This window comes from Morone saxatilis, unplaced genomic scaffold (assembly GCF_004916995.1).
Source record: "Morone saxatilis isolate NCDOM2014 unplaced genomic scaffold, NCSU_SB_2.0 Contig17, whole genome shotgun sequence".
NCBI lineage: Eukaryota > Metazoa > Chordata > Actinopteri > Moronidae > Morone > Morone saxatilis.
Genome location: NW_023339729.1, coordinates 21,017,838 through 21,044,834, shown reverse-complemented (window position 1 = coordinate 21,044,834; position 26,997 = coordinate 21,017,838). Strand labels below are relative to the sequence as shown.

The 26,997-nt window shown below is 40.2% G+C and overlaps 3 protein-coding genes across 3 annotated transcripts in view; 1 reads left to right on the top strand and 2 right to left on the bottom strand.

Annotated features, from left to right (window-relative positions):
• Positions 1–1,234: 1,234 nt before the first annotated feature.
• On the bottom strand, positions 1,235–2,365 carry dctpp1 (dCTP pyrophosphatase 1). The gene has a single exon (XM_035659437.1). It carries the CDS (start codon positions 2,250–2,252, stop codon positions 1,737–1,739), a length of 516 nt encoding a protein of 171 aa, XP_035515330.1. The 5' UTR covers positions 2,253–2,365; the 3' UTR covers positions 1,235–1,736.
• A 132-nt stretch (positions 2,366–2,497) lies between these two features.
• On the top strand, positions 2,498–20,505 carry gatb (glutamyl-tRNA(Gln) amidotransferase, subunit B). Its single transcript, XM_035659541.1, has 13 exons — positions 2,498–2,657; positions 5,251–5,404; positions 5,494–5,607; positions 10,269–10,467; positions 11,093–11,215; positions 11,338–11,451; positions 12,967–13,051; positions 13,972–14,016; positions 14,441–14,633; positions 14,881–15,014; positions 19,743–19,821; positions 19,937–20,071; positions 20,169–20,505. The coding sequence occupies exons 1-13, from the start codon at positions 2,506–2,508 to the stop codon at positions 20,307–20,309; spliced, it is 1,668 nt and encodes a 555-aa protein (XP_035515434.1). The 5' UTR covers positions 2,498–2,505; the 3' UTR covers positions 20,310–20,505.
• Positions 20,506–21,913: 1,408 nt separating this feature from the next.
• Positions 21,914–26,997, bottom strand: part of fam160a1a (family with sequence similarity 160 member A1a) — a gene marked incomplete at its 5' end in the record, with an annotated part of 31,968 nt that continues 26,884 nt past the window's right edge. The window contains 4 exon segments of the mRNA XM_035659540.1: positions 21,914–24,532; positions 25,182–25,302; positions 25,628–25,806; positions 25,891–26,859. Of these exon segments, the coding sequence (XP_035515433.1) occupies positions 24,339–24,532; positions 25,182–25,302; positions 25,628–25,806; positions 25,891–26,859 (1,463 nt within the window). The 3' untranslated portion in view covers positions 21,914–24,338.

The window sequence follows — 26,997 nt, the reverse complement described above, 5'->3', positions numbered from 1 at the left end:
GTTTTCCCTACATCCCACTCCAAAGACCCTAAAATTAAAATGATGTATTTACACATTACAGTGTCAGAAGAGGAGGAGAGTTTGCCTATACGAGTTCTTTGGACACACACCAAGAAAGTGGACAATTGCTCATTCTTAATGTGGCGTGCCGTGTCATATCTGCTTAAGTAAAAAGCTGTTTACTTTGAAGTGAGGCTCAACTTGCACACAGAGCAACATTTCAGTGATGCATGGCTGTTCTTCCTTTGCAGACCCGTGGATGACTCATGCTTCTGAGTAAATACCAAGATATATACAGCTGAGGGCAATGTTCGCATCTTGAAACACATCAAATGGGGGAAAAAAAGATATCAGACGTTTCATCACCGTGTTAACACAAAATGCAGCCCTCTCTTGTGCACACACAGACATGTTTCACCAGTGTGTGTCTGCAGAAAGATCAATCAAAGCTTCATTCAAGGTAAAAAATACTGGATAAGTCCGCTTAACATCTTATTCACGTTCCCCTCCAACTCCTGATTTTAATAAAACCGTTACACACTGCAATTAAATCAGTCGCTACTCCATCGGCTCATGAGGTAGAGCAGGGTCGTTCCCTAATGGCAAGGTTGGTAGTTTGATCCCCTGCTGTTCTGAGCGTCCCTTTGGGGAAGACGCTGACCCCTTAAAATTGCTCCTGATGGTTTGGCGTGCTTGCATGGTAGCAGAAAAAGTAAAAAGAAAGGCAAAACCTGAAAGTACTTTGAATGAAAGTGCTACACAAACGCAGTCAATTACTGCAAATTACATGGTGAGAGAGTCGGTAACGATCTACTATTACACTTAACATTTTCAGGCAACCTGGTAATATTGAATCAGAACGAGGAACTTTAGGTAAAAATTGTTTCAGGAGCGTTTTAAATTGCACTGTTACACTAAGAGGTATTTCCAATATTTTGTCCAGTCCAGACAGTAGACAAAGTATTAGAAAGATCTCTTTGTATGATATAATTCAACGTGTTTCACAGACTACAGCCTCCAAAATTAACTGGAAAGTTTAACACCTCTCTAAAAAGTGAGCATTACAACATATATTTATTTATTTATTTATTTAAGATTTACTTCTGGGCAGTTGTATTATAAGATTATTAGATGCAGGTAGGTGTACCTAATAAACTGGGAACTGGGTTTAACTGGGCAACTGCTCACAATAACAACCATTTTAACTGATTCAAATGAGTGAAAATACACAGGACAGAGTTAAAGCAACTTTTACTTCAGGAACAACTGTGACAGGAAGTTTGATTTGAAACATAACAGAAGATGAGTTGATCCAACCCAGATGCGAAATGAGGATAAATCTAAAACTCAAAACAAGTCACAATTACTGTGATCAGGACATTGATCATCATCCGTCACACTCCTAAACTGAAGTCAAGCTTTAACCTTTAAAAATATATTCTTCTAGATACTCCCCCCAAAAAGGCACTGCACAACAGTAATATCTTCTATAAGAGTATACACCAATGATCGGACTAAAAAACAGTATATAAAAAGTTAACCTCAATAAAACATGCAGTATCCCTTCTAGTGCCTTTGCATATGTAGGCTAACAAATGTGCATCCAAGAAAATACACAAACATTAAGTTATCAAGTTAACCCAGAACCAAAAGGGATTAAATGTTCAGCAGCAGGCGATAGTTGAAGTGCAGCATGTGAGTGAGCGAGTGTCTGCTGGAGCTGCTGACACCCAGACTCAGTCTTTGTATTCAGTGTACTTCTTGGCCGAGCCCTGCACCTTGCTGGCGGGGTATTTCACTCGGTTTAGGGCCATTTTGCGAAGCACCGCTTGGGGAAGGTCTACTCGACACTTCTCGGCGAGCTCCACCAGGTAGATCAACACGTCGCTGAGTTCGTGCGCCAGGTGCTCCCGCTCCGACTCGGTCCAGTCCGGCAGACCCTCGGCCACCTCGCCCCGCCACTGGAAGAGCTCCGCCACCTCTCCCACCTCTCCGACCATAGCGAGCAGCAGGTTGCGGGGCTGGTGGAACTGATTCCAGTCCCGTTCGTCCGTGAACTCCGCTTGCATCCGCCTAATGTCCTCGATGGTGGGTTTGGGGGTGAAGGTGAATCTCTCAGCCCGCTCGGGTGCTCCGTTCTGCCGCTGCGAGTGACACGAAGCCTCGGTGGCGGCTCCGTTCACCGCAACTGACTTGTCCGTAAAAACGCCTTTGCCGAGATTTTGCGCGTCTTTTCCGTTTGTAGCCATCATGTTGTTGTTATAGTTTTAACGGCGGAACCTCGTAAAAAATATACTTTTTTTTAAGGTCTGTCCACTTCACGACTACCATGCAGAGAAATCCCGCCAGTTGTCAAAACGGAAAGGACGCAGCTTATAACGGAAGCCGGAAACGTACAAAATCTGGGTTTTGTAGTTTTAACCTTAAAACCAGCGACGTAGACGCTATATGGAACGTCACGTTAAAGAACTACAACTCCCGTGTTCAGTGGAGCTTTTTCCCAACATGGCCGCCTGCTGTGTAGCAGCAAGTGAGCGGCTGCTACATAACGTGAATAAACAAATGTCAATATTGTGCCCGAAGGCTTCGTGTGTGATTAGAAGATTAAGTATATCAAGCTCACGATGCCACAGTCAACCGCAGCCGAGAGCAAAAAGGTAAGTGAGGCTGCTAATGGCGGAATACTTTGTGTTAAAGTGCCCCAACGACCTGCCTCCTATATATATATTTATATATATATATAAATACATACTGTCAATGCTCCTTAACAACCTGTATGTAATGTACTTTAACGCTCAGCAGTAACGTAAATAAGGTAAATGAGGCGAAGACGTTTCCTCTGTTGAGTCGAATATGTTTGCAGGTACTATTCATTTAAGTGTCAGTTTAAGTTTACATTAATCTTCGATCTAAAGGTTATTTATCTTAGGCATCCCCTTAGGAAAACAAATGGCAAAAAAAAGCAAAATATACGTATTAAGGGTCTTACTTTTAATAGCCAAAAAAACACAAAACAATAGCAACAAAATAGGTGAATGAGATGTTTATTATGGAAAAGGTCACATCAGGTTTATGGATATTATGGTGCACCATGGATAAAAGTAATAATGGATTAAAAAAAAAGGAGCTAAAACATAAAGTTATGTCTGTCTGTGTTTATTTATTTATTTACTGGTAGGCCCTATTTGTTGTTTGTTTTTTCTGTGGTCTGTTTTCTTATTCATATGTCTTATTTTATGAGATTCACATATGATGCCATAAAATAAAATGTGGAGATGTTTGTTTATTTATTAAAGGAATGTGTGAATGTTATGGCACAAGTAAAAAGTGTGAAAACTGTGATTAACAGATGATTTAGTTTAATGTTAACTGCGAACTGGACTGAGACAAATGTACCGTTTCTATGGTTACCTACACTTGCTGCTTGATACAGACTAAAAATAAATAGATGAACATGAAGAAATTAGAGCTGTAGACAGTTTGATATACTAATTAAAGCAGCAGTAGGTAACTTTTATAAAATTAACTTTTTGTCAGATTTGCTGAAACTGTGACTAGATCCTGACAGTAAAAAGCTACATGACACAGATAATCTGTGGGAAAAGGCAGGGTCCTTACTAGTGCTCCTAATTGAAAGAATCCACCATACCTGATGTAAAACAACCAATCAGAGCTGAGGAGAGCCAGGCGCCAGGAAGGGGCGAATAAAATGTATTGATTTAACCGTGCAATAGTTCCCGAAAAGGCTAAATAACAACAACGTAACGCTACTGTTTTAAAGTGAGAGAATACATTAATAATCAGGGCACTCGCATAAGAATGTCTCACTTTCAGAGCACTAAATATTTTTTGAATTTATAAACAACAGCAGGTGAAGGCACGTAACAGCTGACTGCCTCTTCACTTCCCTGTCGTTTCCCTTCTGTCTGTAGATTGCTACAATCTGGGAATTAGAAAAAACAAGCAGGTGAAGAAACCGTACTATTGATCTCCTCCACTCTTCAGTACTATGGGCAGCGTGGCCTGATAGTAATGTGTACATCGGCCAATCAGCTTTAACAGAGGGGGGCAAATAAAATACAACTGAAGAGCTGAGAAAGAATTAATTAAGAATTAATAATAACTGTCTTATTGCCAGGTTTTCAAATACAGTCGCTTCAGGACCAGAGATTGAGACTCAACAATCAACTATCTTTGTCTTTCAAACTCCACTTCTTCCAGTTTTTAAAGCGTTCTGTTATAAATTTGCTGTCTCCAAGCCCAGCCTGTGGTCTGGATTACCATCTGGACAAAAAGGGGCCCCAGAAGAAAACGATTAACTGCAATGGTATACTATAAGACATGCATAATTAAAGCACAATATGAGTCAAATCCAGTTTTAAGACTCTAATGCTGCGATTAAACAGTGCATATTCCTGGATTTATTTGTGTTCAATCAGATAATCACACAGAAAAAAGGAGCCATGTTATTCCAGCACAGGAATACTGCACACACGTACACAGCAGGTTAACTGGGCCGTGCTTGAGATGACCCCGATGACATTGCTAGGGCTGTTGTCGTAGCCACAGAAGACATACAACTGTTTTCTTGCATTACTACTACTTTTCCTGAAAAGTAGACTGATCTTCATGTGGAAAATTGGTGTAGTTCCCCTTTAACCTGAAGCCAGCCGCAGCCTTGACTGTACTATTTATCATCTGCAATTCCAAATTAAACTTTAGGTCTAATCACATTAACCCAAATTAAGCCTTAACCCCAACTAAGGAAGGCAGTGCTAATGGAAACATTTTGACACAAAACTAGTGCTGCATCCCATTTCCATACTACATATAATAGTTGTATATTATGTGCTATATCTACTCTTTTTGAAGTTACTATATAAGGAATCGACAAGCTTGACCATTTTATGCTAATGGGAAATTATAGTGTGTCAAGTAAACTCTGATTTTAGAGTCTTTTCTGGAGTTGTCTCACCACCATTTTCACATTTCTTTCCTTTTTGCATTGCATTATGGGACAATAGTGTACATCAAAAGCCCAGTTCATAATCAAGCCTTTTTTAGTACGCAGAATTAGTATGTAATAGAATCAAGACACAGCTTCTGTTTAAAGTGTCTTAATTTAAATGGACCCAACAGAAACAATACACAGCCTCTTTTCTGTCTGGTTTGGTTATCCCCAATCCTTCTGTTCTGAAGTTTCTTTTATTTGGTTCTGTCTGAACCATGTCTTGCTCCTCTCTGCCTCAGTGCTCCCCAGCAGCTGGTTGGAGTCGTGGGCTTGGAAATCCATGCCCAGATTAACTCCAACACCAAGCTATTCTCCGGCTCATCGGTTCGCTTCTCAGCGCCTCCAAACTCACTGGTGTCATTCTTTGATGCATCCTTACCTGGCACATTACCCGTAAGTGTTGTTTAACGCAATTCAAACAAAGATAACCTGTTGTTTTTTAGATCGTTTTCTCGTCAGGTAATGTCTCTGCGTGTCCCCAGGTCCTGAACAAACGATGTGTCGACGCAGCGGTGATGACAGGATTGGCACTCAGCTGCACCATAAACAGGAAGTCACTATTTGACAGAAAACACTACTTCTACGCTGACCTCCCTGTGAGTTTTTCCACTCCCTGTCCTCACTTTCTGCACTACATCTTAGAGTTTAGGTGGGAGAGTGATAGCACAGGCATTAGTAAGGGGGGTACCTTATCTGACAAGCAGCAGTGCAGGGACACGATTGTCCTGCACATCATGCTGCATCATTGCTTTTTCTTTGATATAAGCTGTCCTCATCTGCCTCCAGCTTCTCCATCACAACACTCCCAGTGAACTCTAATTGAAATAGCGAACAAGCCTTGCTGAAGCAGCAAAAAATGCTATTTGCCCCGCGTACAGACGAATGACACCCCAAAGCTGTTACAGAAAATGAACAGTGTTTTTTCACTTACCATCTCATTTCCTTCAGTGTACTTCTATTTTTTTTTTTTTTTACATTATCCACAGGTCATTTCCTTCTCTGTGCATTTGCTGATAATTTGGGGATAGTTTTCTTTTTGTTCACATAATTTGAATCATTATTGGAGTCATAAAAACCCAGGTAGTGCTGTGCTAACTGAACAATCTGGGGTGTGATACATTTAATCATGAACTGTCTGAAACAATAATAAGATGTAAAAATTAAATAGTTCATTAAAATGAACACTTTTGTGAGGTTTAGAGGACTACAATCTTTAGTAGTTACCCATAATGGACTTCAATTAGATACCAGTCATTTTCCTAGAGGTAGCGTTTTCTAATGGTGGCTATCTCATTCTTAATTAAATCTCCTCATATAGGTGCCACTGAGTACACTTCTTTAAAGCAGTATTAACTTATTTATTCATTAATTTTGGCCACTTGAAGGCAAGCAGAACAAACTGTAGACGCACCATTGACATATTATTTATACAGTTGATATGATGAACATGTCGGCAACAGTTGCCTAGTTACACACACTGCAGCCACGAAGCAACATTAGCATTCATTAGCAGTCTTGTTTCCGTCTACCTGATGAATGTAAGTCCCTTTAGCTGCGACACGCTTTACTATGTTCACCAGTCGCCGACTTTGTTTGTTTGATGTTCGTTGGTGGGTAATTAGCATGCAGAGGGTTTTCAGAGCTTTTTCACTGAAAATCGCTGCCAACTATGGAAAATGGAAATGATGGTGCTGAACCTACAGAGAATTATCACATGAATCTGCAGCTCCTCTGGGCTTTACAGTGAGTTTGAGCTCATTTTTTAGCTGTCTGGCCATTTTGGTTCACTCTCACCGCTCTCATACCGTGTCATCATTTTCAGCCATAGCAGGCAGTTGCTCTCAGTGACCAAAAACTCAGCTTTTGCAGCTTTTATTCCCTCTTCTATTGCAGTTTTCAAATTAACTGCTGTTAAATAATCAAAGAAGTAGAACAAACATGAGTGCCGACGTGGTATTTGAGGGATTACATATGAGTCCTGTGGTCATGCCATGGGAATGTGGTTAGTATTGAAATATCTACCAACATGCCTTAATAGCTGCCTGGTAAGGTAGTGGTAGAGGTATTTCCAAAAAAAAAAAGTTTAACACTGATGTTTCCATTTAACAGTCTCGCCCAAGTGATGTTCACTTTGCTCTCTGTAATGGAGTGCTCGCATGGCAAGGTTTCACTACCCCTCTGAGCCCCAGGGTAATTTTACTGCCATTATGAGTGACATTTTAAGGCTTAGATGAAAAAAGACAAAATGTCATGGGAACTCTGCAGTGACTTGGCCTACAGAGACCTCTTCTCATGAATCTAGAAATTCTCAGAAGAAAGGTGTTGGAGAATTTTGTGTTTTCAAAGTCAGTCTTTCCAGGGTTAGATATTATGCTTACACAGCTTTGGGCAAGGTAATGAGGAGGATAATTATGGACTGAAAAGCTTATGAAACATTTTTTTTTCCTTTGGTAGTATCTCTTAGAAACTACCCAAAAGAAGTGGCTTAAAAACTATTTTGATTACTGTATTGCACTGAAATAAATCATCTCTGTTTTTGACATTTCTGATTAGTTTCTGCTCTAATGTCTTAGCTAACTTCATTATATTGTGAAAATGTGACTGATAAGGCTTGATGGAGCACAACAGTTTACTGTGAATCTTTTTTCCTCCCATTTAATTGTTCATAAACTTAGTGTTTATCACAAAGTTGCAGCAGTACATATTTGTAATCACTGTAGTAGGGATACATTATCTCCCCAGAAAGTCCATGTATCTTAAAATTCCAGCAAAATCCCCTCCAGAAGCGCTGGGATTACTGTTGGGTTCCTCGTGCTCTTTTGTGTGTTTACTGAAGATTGCATCACCTACTTCGGAATAATTCTCAACAGTCGACACACACAGCAGGGACGATAATTCCCGATTGCAGTTTTTATTTTTCTGAGAGACAACTCATGCCAGCAGGTTGATCCCAAAACCTTTATTTGTGTTTTAAAATGAATGTGTGCCCTGTGCACAATACCTGCTGTTGCCTTGTTTATAATTATTTAGTTGGTATTAGTCTCATCAGCTGCTCAAAAGGAGTGATCTGTCCCACTGTTGTGTAAAACAGCTTGATAAACGGCAGTCCGAGTGGTTTTAATTATGCAGATGATGGGACATTTTTCACGTTCAACCTAAAGTTTGAGTGTAATCTATGCTCATAAAACCCAACCAGTAGCAGGGGCGAGGGAGAAATTATCCCGCCCTTGAAAAATACATTTGTAAATTGCGTTGTACATTATTGATATGTTCCACTAGAAATCCCTGATTGCATTTTGTAAAACACCACAGTTGCTCATTAAATGATTAATGCCGCTGCCCAACCAGCCCTTCCTTTTTTCAATTCAAATGGCAGGCAAGACATATATAAAGTTTTTAACAGCGCTTTAATGACATGCATCAGCAGCTGCACACTAACCTACCAGCAAAAGCAAATAATAACAATTTCCTTGAGATATTAAGTCTCCAAATAAACAGACATGGCCTGGTTATTGAAGCTTTGACATGTGCTTAATGAGAGCTATGAATGTTGTTTTGACCTCCGTGGGTAGCGGAGAAGAACATCAGTAATGAGATGACCGACTGGTTTGTTTGGTGACTTTTAAATTAGTCAGAAAATGACTCAGCGGTTCACAACACGAGAATTAGTTTGTGAGTGTGTGTGTGCAATCTTGTGTGTGCAATCTTGTATGTACAGTATGTGAGCTGGCATGCATCTGTAACTTTGGGGGTGAGGAGTCACAGAGAGTGTTTAGATCATCACTCCTCATTAAGGCTCTATCTGCTGTCCAAGTGTAATTGGGGGAAACTTGATGTGGCTACCAGGATCTTATAAACAACAAACTTGCCTTATCCGTCGTTATGTAGCAACATAAGTTGATTTATTTATGCAGGAAATGCAAACAGCCTTCACTTTATGCACATGCTCCCTAACGTAAAGTACGGCAGGCTTGTGCTTCAGCCGGCAGAGAACATTTTCAACAGCTGAGACAAAACTCATAAAAAGATGAAGCAAGAAACAGGGGATTTCTGATAAGCTGCAACTGTATTACCAAAATCCAGCAGATTTAAAGATTATATCCACCAAGAAGGACAGAAATTGAAAAAGAAAATCCCCAATAGTCTGTGTTTTTTTTGTCCCGTTTGTTTCAAATGGACGAGATGTGGAGGTGATTGATTGTGTCGATCAGGCACATTGTACAGAAAGCCAGTGACTAACAGCCCCCCAATCTCTTCTCCCACGGCCTCGCTCTCTTTAGCATAAGTATGATTAATGTGTGGTTCCTGTGATGTGGTTGCCATAGTAACGCAAGAAATTAAAACTTGGGGCAGCAGATTCTTTTAGGAATATAGGAGCAGGTAAAATATTTATTCTTATGCTTTTGTGAGTAGAAACCTTGAGAGAAATGGCAGCACGCCTGCTGCATGATAATGACGGCACAGCCAATCAGCCTGCACCCTGTTTAATTGATGCTGCCAGCCTCACCTTCACATATACCCATGACAATGACTGCGGCATACTCATCACTTTTATTTCCCTGAAATAGTAGGATTTAAATGAAAGCCTGCAGGTAACAGTATTTTAGATCATTTTATGTATTTCACAATTGGAAAAAGGATATTTTGCTTACAGAAAAAGAGGGATTATTCCATTCATTCACTCAAAGTATGAGTGGACACTAAACTAAATTTACTGAGATACTCACATGTTTCTTTTACTGACCCAAATTTACTCATACTACAATTTTCAGCACATTTCTACCCACCTATATACCTTCAACAGGCAGTGACATCTAACAAAAGTTCAACCAACAGCCAAGTCTTTTTCATTCTACTGTAATTAACATTAACAGTCAACATGAACGGAATTAATATGGGATAAACATATCAGAAGCTAACAGTAGAAAGGAATATATGCACTGCAGGAGAAAAATTTTGTTTTCAAGGTAAATCTAATTATTTATTTTAATATAGATTTTAGGTAATATCACCCAGCTCTTCTCCAAAGTGAACCAAAAGGATATCAGTATTTTTTTTATGAACGAGGTTATAGGATGGCATTGTACAGTTGTGGTGGGGCTGTTTTATTCCTAATTTCATCTGGGACATATTTGACTCTGCATACACTACAGTAACACAGTTGGTTTTGGGTCATCTATTTACTCCTCAGCCTTGCTGCCCAGACCTTTACAGAATGAAATTTCTCATATCAGGCTGATTTATTTTCAAATTTCAGGCTGGGTACCAGATCACTCAGCTACGGCGGCCTATCGCAGTAGATGGCATGCTGACTTACTGCTTCCTTGGAGGAAAAAAGAGGAGCCAGGTGATCAGAAAAACTGTCAACATCAAACAGATTCAGCTGGAGCAGGACAGCGGCAAGAGTCTCCACGATGACCTCCGCAGCCAGACACTCATAGACCTCAACAGAGCAGGTAACGTTTGAGACCGTCAGTCTGTGCCCTACATTTAAACTATAAGGATACTCTTACATTATTACTGTCAACAAATCCCATTAAAAGCAACAATAAATTGATCCTGTATAAGGTGATCCTGATGCCATAGACCTTTATTAAAAACATATCAATGAGCCACACACTTGCATGTTTCTTCATTACTATGAACATGGATTCTGTAGTTTATTTTAGTCAACCCCTGTGTCTGAAAATAGTTCCCAGTATATTCATTACTTACTACTGTTTAGGTTTTCTATAAACTACAGTGCCCAGCTGTTTTGTGACTGTTTTAAAAAAAAAAAAAAAAGTCCATCTGCAGTAGGAACAAATAGGCCTGAGGCTGAGTGCCACAGACAGTAAAGAAGTTGAAAAGTTTTGAGGGACATACTAACATGTTGTTTTTGGTCTTTTTGTGAATTTGCACTACAATAAGGAAAACATGTTCTAACTTTCTCTTTTAACACTTGAAGAAAAAATGTTCAGACAGATATTATTCTGGAGATTTAAGTCGCTCAACAAAGCTAAAACCGTTGCGGTTTGTTACTGAGCTCCATGGGATAGATACCTTAGAGATGTAAAACACAGCTGTCTTCACATGCGTCAGGCGTAGGTCTAATGGAGCTGGTGATGGAGCCAGACATGAGCTGTGGAGAGGAGGCTGCTGCAGCTGTCAGAGAGCTTCAGCTCATCCTGCAAGCCCTGGGCACCTGTCAAGGCAACATGTCTGGTATGGAAATCACTCTCTGTCTCTGCCTCTCTCTCTCTCTTTTTTTTTTTTCTGAACTGCTTCTAAACCTCTAAACTCAACCTTATTTCCCATTTAGTATGCATCTTCATCTTTCTCCGCAGAGGGGCAGCTCAGAGTAGATGCCAATGTGTCCGTCCACAAACCGGGTGAGCCCCTGGGAATCAGGGCAGAGGTGAAGAACATCAACAGCGTCCGATACCTGGCAAGGGCTATAGGTGAGCACCATAAAAAGTTCAAAACTTAAAGGAAGTGTAGCAGGATGGCTTAAGTGTGCGACAGATATTCAGGGAGGTACTTTGAACACTGTTCCATCTGAATGGGTCTCAACTGGCTGCATCATTGCTCACACACACATTCTGAAAGTAAAGACCATTTTGTGAGTTGACATTTGCACGCCGTGTCACCCTGGAAGAATTACTTACAGTTTGTGTGTGTGTGTGTGTGTGTGTGTGTAATTATGTGTAACTTAACTTACCGAAAGACTGGGAAACAGCTAGCTTTCCTAAAATTAACAAAATCCCTCTACGAGCACCTCTAAAGCTCACTAATTTACATGATGTTGTATCTCTGTATAAAAACCGCTGTGCAAAAACAATATGCTGTTTTACGAGCCGTTATGTACAAGACCAGTAAGTTCTTGGAGCCTCCAACTGATTGCCTGGAAACTGGTCAACATACATACATATACCTAAATACGTAAAGTACTTGAGTATTTCCATTTCATGCTACTACACCACTACACTTCAGAGGGAAATACTGTACTTTTTACTCCACAGCTTAGTTAGTTATTATTTATTTTACATTAAAACATATGATGCAATGTTATAGATTAAACTACCTGAAATAGTTCAAATAAACACAACCTTGACCAAGTGCAACTTTAAAATGCCACATACACATGAATGCATCAGTAATAATAAACAATGATATAACATCTAATATTATATCATATTAATAACACTCACAGGTAATATTTCCAATGTGTGTCAGCATATTTTCACAGTGTGGTATTACTAAAGGATCTGAATACTTGTTTGAACATGGGAAACACATATACAAAGAAGCCAAATATATATATATATATATATATACTTATATGTACTTATTATACCTGTATACTTTTTATATTTTCTTACTTTTATATTTAAAGATATAGATATATTAGGTTTTTTGTTAAAATGAAAACAAGAGAGCTGGATTTATGGAGACACATTAAGACTGCAAGTATAGTTAATATTGACAGTAAATTGTGAAGCATAAGTTTGGGACTGACAACCAGTCACAAACAATTAGCTGTGTGATAGCAGCATGTGAAGCTGAATTGGCTTCTCGCAGCTGCTCACTTAAAATAGCATAGATTTTATGTCAACTCTAACTTCACCGACTGTTGATTGAGCTTCACTTAAAAAGCTGACAAAGAGTCACAGCCAGAAAATTTCAGCATTTCACATGCAGGTTTTTAATCACGGTTTGACATACCGTGGTGCTGTGTTTGAATTATTTATCAATAAAGTTGTATCACATTTACTCTGCTGCTGAATTGGTATTTAAAAGTCAGGAAGAAAAACATCGTTTATCACAGTTATAATTGTGGCAGCAGTCAGAGACCTGAGGACTGCCAGTACATCACAGCAGATGTTTGGCATTTACCACAAGATTTTATTTGTGCGTACTGGTGTTATTGGATAAACTGTCTGTATTTGTGTGCATGTTCTCCCTTACATCACCAGACTACGAGATACAGAGACAGATCGATATCCTGCAGAGAGGGGGTACGGTGCAAAATGAGACCCGGGCGTATGATTCCAAATCAGGGTAAGAAGATGAAAGAGCAGGGCCACGATGCCAAGCTTCAGCCACTACAACACCCTCTGACTGGGATCTCTGCCCGGTTCATTAGTCCAGAGCTTTGCTGAGGAAGAACCATCATGGTAATCATGATGAATAGAGCCATTTGGATGCCGCCGTCATCCTGCGTTATCTGTGAGCTATGTGCTACTCGCAGGCTTATGAGCTCACAGAATGAGCCAGCTCGCACACAGCTGAGGCCTTGATCATCTTCTGGTGCTCTGCCTCCTTCCCATGAGGCCTTGCATGTCCAAGGTACATGGTGAAGTGTGTTAAATGGAGTGTGTGATGGCTCACGAGTCACTCTTTCTTCTCGTTACTGTGATGGTGGCTACAGATTTGACTCCACTGGTTTACAGACAGCAGGCTGACTGGAAGGCATCAACACTCATATGTTCCCAGTCTTTTTTATATTGTTATTGTTTGTTTTTTGCAATTAGCTGTACTACTATACAGTTTTATTTTGCATTAGGGGTTAGGGCTGCAACTAGTGAGCTTTTGAGCTTTTGATCTGCTGATTAATTGCCAATTACAATTTCCCATAGTGCAAGTTGAGATATTCAAATATATTGTTTTATCGGACCAACAATCCAAAATCCCAAGATGTTCAGTTTTCTATTACAGAAAACAAGGAAAGGCAGCATATTGTGTTCTCTTCATCTTTTGAGATGCTTGAATCAGTGAAATTTGTTGCTAATTAATGTTTATTGATGGATTCATTGATTATTCAGCTAGTGAGCACTAAGCAGTATTGCAGAACTGTTAAATGCATCTCATATCTTTGCTGAAATTCCTCTAGTTAAATTCCTTCTGTTTTGAAGTATTTGAAAGCTTGTTGTTTATTATATATTGTTCACTTACTATTGTTCATTTATGTTTTTCTCTAGGGAGACTGTTCCTATGAGGGACAAAGAGGGTCTTCAGGACTACCGGTGAGTGTGAGTTTGGGGGCTCTCTGCATATCTCTGCTCATTTCTGTCCCCGGGAGCCTATGTTTATTGACGTGCAGTTATGATATCGGGAGTTGATCTTGCCCTCAGTGGGGACTGAAAGAGAATGAGAGCGTGTGAGTGGCAGCTAGATGGAGGGAAATAAACAGATGTCACTCAAGGTCTGGACCTCCGTTATGTGTATGTGTGTGAGTTTAGGAGGGGGGAATGATAGATGGACAGCTTTAAGGCTGATGGAGTCAAATGATTAGGGGAGTAAGTGAAATGTGACAAGTGTGGTGTCAAGAAGACTATTAGTATCTCAACAAAAACCCAACCTTCTCTTCTCGAAGCTTATCTGTACTGCTGATAAAGCATTCCTCCCTTCCTTACCTTTTTTTTAATCCCCTGCCCGCCCTCCCATCAGGTTTATGCCAGAACCCAACCTGCCCCCTCTGATTGTGTATGAGGATAATGCATCGCTGCCGACTGGCATTGATGCGTGCCAGGTGGTGGTGGTGGAGACGATAAGGAAAGGGCTGCCAGAGCTACCCAGTGTCAAAAGAGACAGGCTGGTACAAACGTACGGCATCCTGCCCGAGCACAGCTTCACCCTGGTGGTGAGTTTATAAGTGGCTGAAAGCAACCGGTGAGAGAGTTGAGCTGATTCCCTCACTAAATCTGTTTCCTACATCTTTTTTTTTTAATTGCCATCTGATCAAGTTCAAGCAGAGTTAACATGGATGCAGTTCTGCTTGAATCCAGGAAGCAGCTGTGTACTGTTTGACTCTGCTGGGCTGATTCGATCCTAATTAGATAATATGCGTATGAAGTGATAAAAAGCTTCTTCATGGCGTTTTGTTGCAGAATGAGGACGGGCTGGTGGATTACTTTGAGGCAGTGTTGAAGGTGACCAAGATGGGGCCGAGGAAGGTGATCGGCTGGGTGACAAAGGAGCTGTTGGGTCACCTCAAACAGCAAGACATGAGTGTGAGCCAGAGGTGAGACATACAAAGACTCCTTTGACACTTTTACAATATTCACATAATGCCATCATAGCTCATGAATGCAGTGCAGGTCTGCCAATTCAAATTAACATTATGGTTTAGTTATTTCAGTATCCTTTTGATCTGTTTATTGCAATTACGTCACAGCAAAATGTGTTTATTTTTGGCTCATACCACCAGTAGTAACCCTGATAACACACAGTAACGCTTGGCACATGGCTTGACCCCTCTGAGCCTCTTGTGACTGGCTTGCTCACTTTGTACCTTTTTTAAATGCTGTATCTAAGATGTTGGTGATTCCGAGAAGGAGGAACATGCACAGATAAAGGTACTCATGGGCAGAAGGCTTTATTGTAGCTGCTTTCAGCTTGAGAGTTAAGAGATCATGAGATATTTTTCTCTGAATTTACTGAAATGTTTGCTTTTTTTTTTCTTGTGAAATACTGAATAGTTTTCACCCCCAAAGGCTTTCTCTGATAAATCAAACAACCCGAAAAGATGAGATTAGGGAAAAAAGGGTTATCCCTTATTACTTGGCGCCCCGGTAGCTTAGGGGTTAAGACACTGACCATGAACCATGAACTGCCCTACTTCTGCTGCCACCGGGGACCTTTCTCTCCCATCTCTCTCTCATTTCATGTCATCTCTCCACTTTCCACATAAAAACTCCCGAAAAAATACTTTGAAAGAAAATCTGTTCACTCCCCAGATGCAGTCTGCGTCCGTCAGGGTTCTCTATATTTGGTGTCACAAGCCACTGATTGAAGGGTTAGTGTTAAGAACTCTGATTTCATGTCAAAATTGTCACCTAAAAGTGATTTATTATGTCTGGTATCAAGTGTTCAGCTCCGTATCCTATAACTCGTGACTAAACTTTAGTTTGAGAGACCATTATAGCAGATGGTTTTACAGATAGATTTGGCATTCAAAGCTCTGCTCTTTGACAGGACTCTCAGAAAATCCTAGCAGCAAGGAGGTTTCCGCAGGGAGAACAAATCCCTTCTTGATAAATACTATACATGAACATTAGCTGTTAGTTAAATCAAAAACTTAGCACATATGGTTTGTTTGGGGGTGTGAAGGGAGTTCTGGCAGTAAACGGCATTGGCGTGTGTGCGTATTAGCAGTATTAGCAGAGCGAAGCTACAGTCAGACCAAACTTTGCCTGATGAAATTTACCTACATGAAGTGGATAAAAGCTGGGGGAGGGCAGGAAATAGCACCTGGTAGGGTTGTAAACAAGAACTATAGGTGCTAGCCTAACAACTGCAGTCCATAAAGTCTTAAAGGTGGGATCAGTCATTCTGCAGAAAAATGGTCTCATTCCCAGGTTGTGAAATACCAACGATTAGGTAACCCAAAGCGTTGGTATTTGACGACCTGGGAGTACAAATGTCATCTGTTTTGTTGTGTGGCTCGCACCAAGACACATCCCATTTACCATAACCCAAAGCGTCCATATGTGACGACCTGGCAATGAGACTCATACAGCTTTTTATCAAACATTTCACTGTCATTAACCTCTGTCACTGTCCTCCACTGTCCTTCTTTTGTGCTGCTTGTATTATTTCACAGCGCAGTTATAAAACAAGACTCGCATTTTCGCCTGTCAGAGTTCAGTCTGACTGAACTCTGTGAGAAAGAGGCAGATAAATCCATGACCAGAGGGAAATTTGTCTCGCCCCTTTTCCACTAAAGCAAAATCTGGTCCGACTGCACCACAATAGTGATGAATATCAGGTTATGATGGCAGTGCCGTACAACTGCATGAATATGATAAAAAGTAATTGCTATGAGCCGGTGACTGTGAAGCATGAATGAAGTTGCTGATGCCAGTTAGCTAATGCAAGAGTGACTTCAGTGCTCTACCTGAACCAATGAAGATGATGCTTCATATCTAGTAATGACTGTGCCAATGAATGAGGTCAGTTCAGTGGTTTTAAGTATTATGACTGGGCATCATACTGAATCAAACAATGGCGACAATCCTAATGAGCAAGGAAATATAACAAGTGGCTATCTACTGAACTTAAGTGAAAGCAAAAAGTGGATAATCATAATAACAAACAGTTATAAAATATAAATCTAATGTTGTGGTTGTTGAGTCCCAACCTTGACACACATTAACATACACAAACCTTCAGTTGTTGTTGGCTCAATAGGAGATACCACTAAAATCTAAGTTATTAATCATTTCTATTCCCCCAAGAAGGTTTGCACTGGATTAAAGAGCATTTAAGCATAACACTTTCTATGCTGTATAGTACTCAGAATCATGTTTTTATAGTCAATGTCTTAACCTTAGTTAGATAAAATAATTCAGTCTTATCCATGAACGATTCTGCATCATGCTGGTTTGGTTTGATTGACACCAAGGATTATTAAATTCTTAGTGTTCAGAAGTGCTGATTAGACCATTGCATACTATACAGCAATAACATGTGTGAGTTCATAAATCATCCGATATTCCCTGATTCTTTGTGTCTGTCAATGAGAAAACCCCTGCGACAGTCTGACAGCCCATCAGGGAAAAGCCTGTTTTGACAAATCCAATTACATTAGTGAAATCATTACCTTCTGGAAGAAGGTGTTGTTTTGATCTCTCCCTGCTGTTGGATTTTGTAACTGTTCCAAAAGACTCTTGAAATTGAACTCTTTTTGATATTTTGATACAAAGGGAAGTTGCCATAGTACCTTTCATGCTTGTGCTTCAAAAAAACATGAAGATGCCTATTTAGCCACCGGCTATGAAACAAAAAACTCCAGTTGTCTCCCACTGTTTTTGTTTGACATGCTGTGACGCTAAATATCACACATTTCATTTCAACTAATTTCTTTGTAGCAATTTTCTTAAAAAGGCAGTTTAATAGTGACTGCAGCTAAAGGAAAAATTAGGCTGATCTGATGCATCTGAGTTGTATATATGAAGGTCTGGGTGAAGGTCAGTCACCAGATCACGACTTTAGAAACTGAAGCATGTTGAGTCCAACTCAGATTGTTGAGTTGGACATTTTAATGGTTATATTTCACTATTGTTCTACTGAGAGAAATATGATTCTTAGAATAAAAATCAGAGCCATTACAGAGCAAATGAAATTGAAACAAGTAATGGGTTGACGTCAGTGCAGATTCTGTGAGCTTTACTTTATCTACCATTCCCAGACTGTTGTGACGCATTTGTGTGTGAGTAAACCACAGATAGCTGGTGTTTATTTATGCATAATGTTGCATTTGCTTTGGTTGAAAGGAAGAGAGTTAAAGAAAAACAAAGAATGCCCGGCAGGACCGTTGAAAGCTGCAGGCAGCGAGGAAACAGAAAAACTCAGCCGCATTAGAAAAAAAACATTTCAAGTGTGTGCAGCCAGAAAGAAATTACTGACATTTTTGGTGTCAAATAAAAGGTTTTGAAGAGTTTTTCATAAGAATGCACGTTTCTCCTTCTGCATGCATATAATGTGTGTGTCAAATCTTTTTTATCTTGGCTGTATAATGCGCCCAAGCCTCCTTTTGCCCCTCTGGCACCAAGTCTTTGTGTAGGATAAATTAAATAAGTAATTGGGAGAGGTGAAACTCCAGACATTTCATGAGGAACTTGTTTGCTTCCACCAGCGGAGAGAAGTCACTCTTCCAGGGTTTCCACTCACAAACGTTGCTGGGTGTGCTGGCAGCTGAGGGAAATTCACTGTGGGTCCAGTGGATGATTTGTGGCAGGATGGTGGCAGCATGATGCCAGGCCTACATTACGCCAGGCCATGGTGTAGCGGTGCCTGGAGAAGTGGCTACGCTAATTTATGCTAATTTAATTAATTTTTTTAAAGCTGTCCGTCCAGCAAGCAGGATTAACGCCCTGGGTTATAAACAGTGACACGTAAGACTACTCTTGCATATTTAGCTCACCCAAAAATGAGTAAGTAGTATTTGCACATTGTCACTTAACGTCTGCTGGATGGCTTCAGGGGAGTAATGATCATTATGAAATTAACATCAACCACAGAAGAGTGTAAGTATTCATTATTCCTTACTCCATTCACTCATAAAAATTGAACAACTACGTAATTCCTTTGCCGTCTTAGGAAAAAAAAAAACCTCTGAACTACTGAATGATGCACATCAGAGGGGATGTAGAAGTGGGTATACCTAATGCCAACTGAAAAATAAGTGGATATACTCCATATACCCTGCATTACACCACTGACAGCAGACCTACAGGAACACCTTGTACACTGAACACAGTGTTGTGTGTGTGTATGTGTGTGTCACAGCTGACTCAGGTTGATGGGCAGCTTAGTGGTTATTGTAAATGTATTAAAAGATCTGCATCACTAGAATTGATAGTCCTATTCGGCTTTACCCCATGAGATACCCCCGGTTGGGAATCACCGCTCTACTTGACACACAATCAGTCGGCCAAACTTTGTTGTGTCTGTAAAGATGGATACTTCAACTATTGTTCCATAGTGTCTAGGCCGTGTTTGGAGGAGATTTAGCTGAGACGGATTGTCTGGCCTGCAGAATACTGAATGAAACTACTTAATATTTTCTAACAGGCTTTTTGATTCAGTTTGTCTGGTAGCCTGGGGAATAAACAAGAAGACATAAGAAAGACAAACAGTCAAATCACAATTGTTGAGACTCTTTCTCTCCTTCTCACCCTCCATTTATCACTAATTCTTCGGTACACCCATTAAACTGTAATTAAATTACCCCTTTATTTGATTTCAGCCCTATCTCTCCTTCTGCCCTGGCTGAGCTGCTGGAACTCCAGGAAACAGGACATATCTCCTCTTCAGTTGCCGGGCAGGTGAGTCGGCTGTGCAGACCATGCAATTATCCCCTTCTATATGTCACTCAATACAAACACCCCAGCTAGGGCTGGTTTGCATACTGGTTCTCACCTGGTTTCTCTCTGCTCTCAGGTGTTCCAGGAGATGTGGAAGTCATCAGGCAAAACAGCCCTGCAGATCGTCCAGGAGCTGGACTTGGGCCTTGTTAGTGACCCCGAACAGCTGCACAGCATCTGCCAGAAGGTGGTGGACTCGAACCCTGATGAGGTGAGGGCTCACATGCAAATTCTCACTTGTAGTTACATTGTTTTTTTGGTTTGTTTGCACATTTGAGATGTTTTGTGTTTGCTGTGCCTCTCTGTAGGTTAACGCCATCAGGAATGGAAACAAGAAAGTTCTGAACAAGCTGATGGGGCTGGTTCAGAAAGAGACCAAAGGAAGAGCTGACCCAGTGTTGGTGAGGGCAATTTTACAAGAGAAGACTTCATTAAAGTCAGACTGTTGATCACATCAGAGTCAAATCATGGCATGTGACCTTCATGAAAGACAAACGATACAACAGTGATACTGTAGATCTGTATGAAAAGGAGATGAATCATGACTGTCACAGAGCAGTGATATTTTTTGTAAATACTAAATCATGTTTTCACTATAGTCTGTATTTATATGTTTAAAAAGTAATAAAGCTTTTCAGATTAATACTATTGTCGTCGTATCAGCATTCGCTATATTCTGTCAAGAAAAAATGCATTCAGAAATCCCAAGATACAGTAAATATCCGTTTTCATATTCTAAACAGCTGATGAGATTTATATGTAAAGTGGAAAAAGTGAAATCTGATCATGACTGGAAAGCTCATTTAATGTTTAATATAAATTTAAATTGGGCTGTTAGGAAATAAAGAAAAGTAGTATTTCAAGAACAATTGGCATTTAATGCAATATAACCCTTTCTACATAACTTTATGAACCATTGTCCTCTGCCATATTGGCTATTATAGTCATTAGTAAGGCCTGAAAATCACACAGGCAAAGGATGAAACCGCTGACGTGACGGATGCTCTCTTATCAAGAGTCAACAGAAACCCTGCCTGTCTCGGTCATCCGGGCAGGAGAGCGATCAATGAGCTCCCTCTTGTGGTCGAAGAACATTATTTGCCTTGTAATACTTCCTAAGTTATGGTGCATTAAATATGGATTCTCTGTGGTTTTGAGGTGCAGATCATTTGCACAATCTTCATCTTAATTGCTTCAAGGCTTAAAATGTCACCTTTTGTGATCAGTACATGTGTAAACAGGAATAATGGCCATTACCTGGCCTTGTTCGTTTACTTCTTGCCTCTAATGATACAGTCAGTTCAGTTTATTTAAATGTAAGTCTTATTTTGAAGGTAAATAATTGCCGTTTGAAGATGATAAAAATAACATCTTTCACATTGCATTATTTTTTTTTTTTTTTTTTTTAAATGTGACGTAAAGTATATGCAGTAAAGAGTTTGTTTTTTCCATCAGGATGCATTGTTGTTTTTTGGTCAGCTACACCGGTTTGCAGACTGCCTGTGTGGTTACTGCACAGCCCCTAGAGCTCTTTTCATTATAAAATAATTACATTTTTGTTTTGGTTGTTTGAGCTTCCACGTTGGTCTTTGTAACAGAAGTCTGACAGCAGGTGACCATCCACTATATTTGGCCTCGTACTTTTTTTTCTTCTACACATGCAATAACTCATTTGAATGCTCTGGCAAAATATGGTGTGGTTTACTTGCAAAAGGCTCTTGTCAAAAGCTTCTCAAACACAGTTGGCTTCATCTCTGCAGTATTTCATAATCATTGCCTGTGAATGGAGAATATAAGCTCTTGTGTTTACCCAAGTACAAGACCCAGTTCCGAACAAAATCTCTCTGGGGGAGGGCTGCTCAGAAAGGAAATGTTATTAAATGAGGACGTCAATGTCTACAGAACAAACAAAGCACCTCTGGCAAAAATGAAAGAATATATTGATTGTGTCAGATGAAACCGGTTAGGTAAATCAGCTGTTAGTTTCTGGTTAGAAAACCTTGCTTTTTAAAAAAAAAAAGTTTAATAGGTCAACACATTAAGTTCATCCAGATTAATTTACCAGAAGTTGTCTTTATTAAAAGAGGCATGCCTTTGTGTCTCAGACATCCGCAACGAACAGAAACCTGATCACATCTTGGATAGAAAACCAAGGCCAAATGGTGTCAGAAAGGAGGAATCTTTGGAATAAGAACCTACTGAGACAGAAACTGGTCTGTGGTTTTGGTTATAATACCCGTCTAATGCCACGTTGGTGCTAATACACTGATTGTTATACTGTGCTATATCTGTACAGACTGCATCTGTGCAGGTTGAGTCTGTGTCAGCAGCGCAGAGGCACTGCAATATGAAAAGGCTGATAAAGTGCTCTGAAACAATTTACCAGAGAAAAAAAGACTTATTTAACAATTGTGAAAGTGGCTTTGATTGATACAAATATACATTTCTAAGCCATGTTTTTGTAAAAAGTACAAATAGATCCAACAGCATTATTTATTGCCTGCATAGCATCAAGTAGAAACTGAATGGATTTAAATAGGAACAAATGCACACAATCTAGACTAAGTTAAATTTGTCTTATTAGCTGGATTTCTGAGATGAAAACACTGATCAGCCTGGTGCAGTTTTACAAGAATATCAGATGTATAGTTGCCATTTTCCTTCTCCTAATAATTTATACAATATTACGTTTACTTTTTGTTAGATCTAGTTGGAGCAGTCCATTATCTCAGTCTAAATCTTTAAAAAAAATCCAAGATCTAATAAAGCTTGTGTAAATATCCACATCACTTTAACTGCATCTTTCTTAAAAGGTGTGAATGGAGGTGATTTATTTACTGCTAGAGAATTAGTTTTATCGAGAAACAAATACATTATTATAGTTAAATAAAAAAAGAAATAAGGTGACCAAACAATACGTGTTGCACATCTTCAGTCTCTATGGTCTTTCCTTTTACACTCTGACAATGTACAGCTCCAACTCAAAAATTAAACCAAAAAATACAAAAATAAATACATTTGTATTACTCCTATGTAAATCCATTCAAAGTCAGGCAAGAATGTGAACTGAAATCATAATTTAGGCACTAATTTAAAAGTAGTTCTGTCCTGGTAAATTCATTTAGACAGTTGAGGCATGCTTTGTAACAAAATACTTGTATTCTTGTATTATTTCATTTTAAAAACCATACTAACAACCGTGTGCAATACCTGGACTAAAATAAAGGCAACTCCAGCAGTTTGCCCTCTGTAACAGTTTCAATCTGAGATGGTTTTTCAACAGATGCAAACTATGACTCTCCCAACAGTGAGACGTATCACAACTAAACACCCTACACAATCCCTAAATAGAAGATGGTGACAAACCACAACAACTAGCAACTATTATAACCTCATTGAAAATATATATATATATAGCAATAGAAACTCACATAAAAGCTTAAATACCCCTTCCCATTTTGAAAATATCCAAAACTTAATTATACCCAAAATATCATTGATTTGCATAGTGTTCTGTGTCATTAGAACATTTTCTTACAATATGTACATTATAAAGCATCACTAAAGTAAGGCAAAATTAAATATAGGAAGAATAATTCAGGTTTTAGTGCTCTGATCTGGAGAACATGTGGAGCCCATTAATGTGAGAAACTAGTGCATTGTAAGAAAACTGCTTCACCCAAAGAACTGAGAGAAAAGAACATGCATTAAAAAATCTCCTGAGGTACCGTCATGAATGAACAGAAACACACCAAAACAAACGTACATCTAAGACAAAAAGATTTTGTGGAGAAAAAAAAAAACCACTTTGTAGAGTTTAAAGACGAAAGTGACCAACCTGTTTTTGCCCCAAAAATAGTCATGTAAAAGCTGTGTGATGATGCCAGCCCTGCTGCCAGTATCTTCTTAAGACATTTTTCAATCACTCAAACAATCGCGCTCTGAAAACGGCGTTGGTGCTAAGTTATGGTGTGTAATCCAATGGCAAAAGAGGCAACAACTCTCCAGAAAGGCCACCTGAGTATTAAACATAACCATTAACAGACATTCTGCTGTGGTTGGAGCTGGTTGTAGAAGACATTCAGAAAAGAGGGCAGAACCCTGAAGTTCAGATGAGGGCCGATGATTGTTTTTGTTTAAATCGTCTCTTTACAGTCTTTGGTTGGTGGACCTGGAGCTCGTTCTTGTGAGCGGACAGGTCAAGATTGTTTCCAGCTCGAAGTTTGGACCTCCTTGGCTGCCAAAACCCTTTGAAGAACTACAAAGTTGAAGTTGAAAAGCACATGAAATTGATTATCTTTGCTTGGAAAATAAATATGCTATGATCTTTTTAAAAATAGTTTAGTATAAATCACTTGATCTAAGAGGTTTCTTCATCAAGTAGTGCCTGAAAAACGACAAAAAAAGAAAGCCATCGAGTCTTTTTAAAATCTTTCAGAGTTAAGTTGGACTCTTCACAGAGGCCTATTGGGACACGATCACTCTTCCATAGGAATGTACGATAAGATGGAGTGCTCTTGTGCGATGGCAGCCAGTTCTTTGAGGAACTCCGTGAAGAGGACGGTAGCGAAGACTTCTGTCCGATCCAGAGATATGGCTTTGGGTTTAGGTGGCGGCGAACTCTTCAAGATCCTTCCGGCCTCGCCATGGGTGGGGTGTCTGCTGCTTTTGTCTGAGAACATGGAGGATTTAGTAAGTTACAAAATAAAAATAAATAACGTTCATGGATATACTCTACACCATGCATACTCTGAGAAATTTTGTGGACATAATATATTCCTGTTAATGATTTATAAATAATTTCAGCCAGAAAGTAGGATCCCAAGTGCTGCTCTTCTAGAAAAACACTAAACACGTACAAGAAAGGAGAATATTTTAGTTAACCAACTAAAAAATTCCCTTTAAAATTTCCCATCTTAGAAAATACAGCTCTTATCTTTTCGCAAACATACTCCCGACAACGTTTTTTGTAGCTTGTACAACTCTAAAACCATGGGGAATCTATTTCAAGCAGGCTTAAAACTCCAGGGTTTAGCTGGAGCCAAAACTGCAAAGACACATGATTGATAAAATCAAGTAGAATTTATTCTGATTCTCAACAGGAGCCAAAAAGACAATGAATGTATATGTTGTTTTGAACTTGACCCATTATTGAAAGCAAATTAGTGAGATTGAGGAACTCAACACCAGCGCAGAGTTTATATTCTAGTCTATTCTAGTCATTGGGTCGCTCATACTCTCACTGTTACAGATCTATGAACAGATACAGATTCCAACCATAGCTGGCATAGAAACAATCCTAGATGTGGGTGTATTGTCACCTGCTGCCATGAACGAAGTCTCCCTGGCCAACAGCCAGTGCTGGGCAGCAGTGATCAGCTCTGGATAGTCTTTTCTGGTGGCAGCCAGCTCTTCTATCTGGTGCTTCACGGTGGCTAGTACCTGAAGGGAAACACCAAAAAGAAAGAGTATTTACACTGATGTAATCAAAGAACAACCTTAAAGTCTGCATCTTACTGAGTTGTACTATAAGAGAGAACTGAGAGAAGAGTACTGAGATCAGTTTTAAATTCATTGTATTTCTATTTTCAATCTCACTTCTGAAAGCTAAGCTGCATGTTTCAACATCTTTCAAACCCAAATCTTTTGATTTCTTTTTCTTCCCTTTGTCTACTTTGAAACAAAAGCCTCGGGGGGTGGGGGAAGGGATGGAAATAAAAGGCTCACTCCTGCCTACACAAGCATAAATACAACATATTTGTGTTACCTGGTAGAGGGAGCGAACAGTCGGCTGAAAGACCAAGTTGGTGTTGATGAGGAAGGAGCGCAGGAGAGGCTGAGGGTAAGCCGCCAACTGGGCCAGGATGCCCGTCAACAACAAGTTGACATGGAGCGAGTTAGACAGCATGTTCTCCATACGAGACAACAGCACACTGATAAATGGACCTGAGAGAATAATCATAAACAATCTTTTAATTGTGCTGTCTGAATGTAGTTTTTGGTAAATGCAGAGGCTTTCCCTTAACTCACCAGTAAAAGGCACTGCGTGGTTCCTGCCCGTGTTTCCACTGCAAAACTTACTCCCAAATGGTGAATGCACTTTCTCTGGCTCTGGTGTCTCAGCAGAGAAGGAGGTGAAATCCATCTCCTCCACCTCCTCCACTTCATCTGCAGGTGTGACGGGCTTCTTCAACTCTGCGTCACTTTTGACCATCTTTCCACCTGCTTCAGTGTCCAATGTACGAATGAGCTCCTCATATTGGGCCAAAAGGTCATCACCCAACTCAGCAGCAGTGGTGGTGTTTGGGAGGTTGGAATTACAATCCGTCTGACCTTTGGCCTTTGTGTCCAAGCTATTCTTGCGGTTATCAGCCATCAGAGAGTTTGGAAGTGTCAGACTGAGTCCGTTCTCTAGGGGAACTTCTGCTGAGCCTGGTTGGTGCTCACCATCTCTGGTGTCTTTCTTGGCAACAAGATCGTATACCATGACGTCATCCTGGAACTCATTTTCCTCAATATATGAGCCTTTTACCAACATAATGGCTGTTTTCCTCATCTCCTGGATGTGCTTTGGTGGCTCAGCAGGAGGCTGCTGTGGAGGTTTACTCTCCACGGGAGCTTCAGCAGTCTGCACTGGGCATGCATCGTAACTATCATCCCACTCCAGCTCCTGCTGGTTGATGGAAGGTGGCTCTGTATTCGGCGGTGGGCAGGGTCGAGGGCGCGGCGCCAGCGGCTGTGAAACTCTCTTGAGGGCCATCTGGGTTTGCCGACTCTTAAGTCCCGGCTCCTCGAGGACGCCAGGCTGGTATTTCTCAGGAGGCGGGTCCTCGCCGTCGTACGGGGCTGACCAAACCTTGCAGGCCCGTATGCAGCTGCTGATGCTCATATGGGCGTCGTAGAGGTAATGAAGATAACTGACATCCAGGTAGATTTCTGAGCCGATGGTGCAGGAGTTACCTGAGCCATCATCCTCTTCTAAGAAGCCCTCGTTTTCCTCTGGGAAAAACAGATCGGAAATGTTGATAAAGGCTGGCGTGCAACACCTCAGCACAGCGCTCACACAGAGCAGAACTAATGAGTTTGACATGTAACAACAGGGGGTAAAGTGATGTAATACAGCAAAACAGCAGGAGA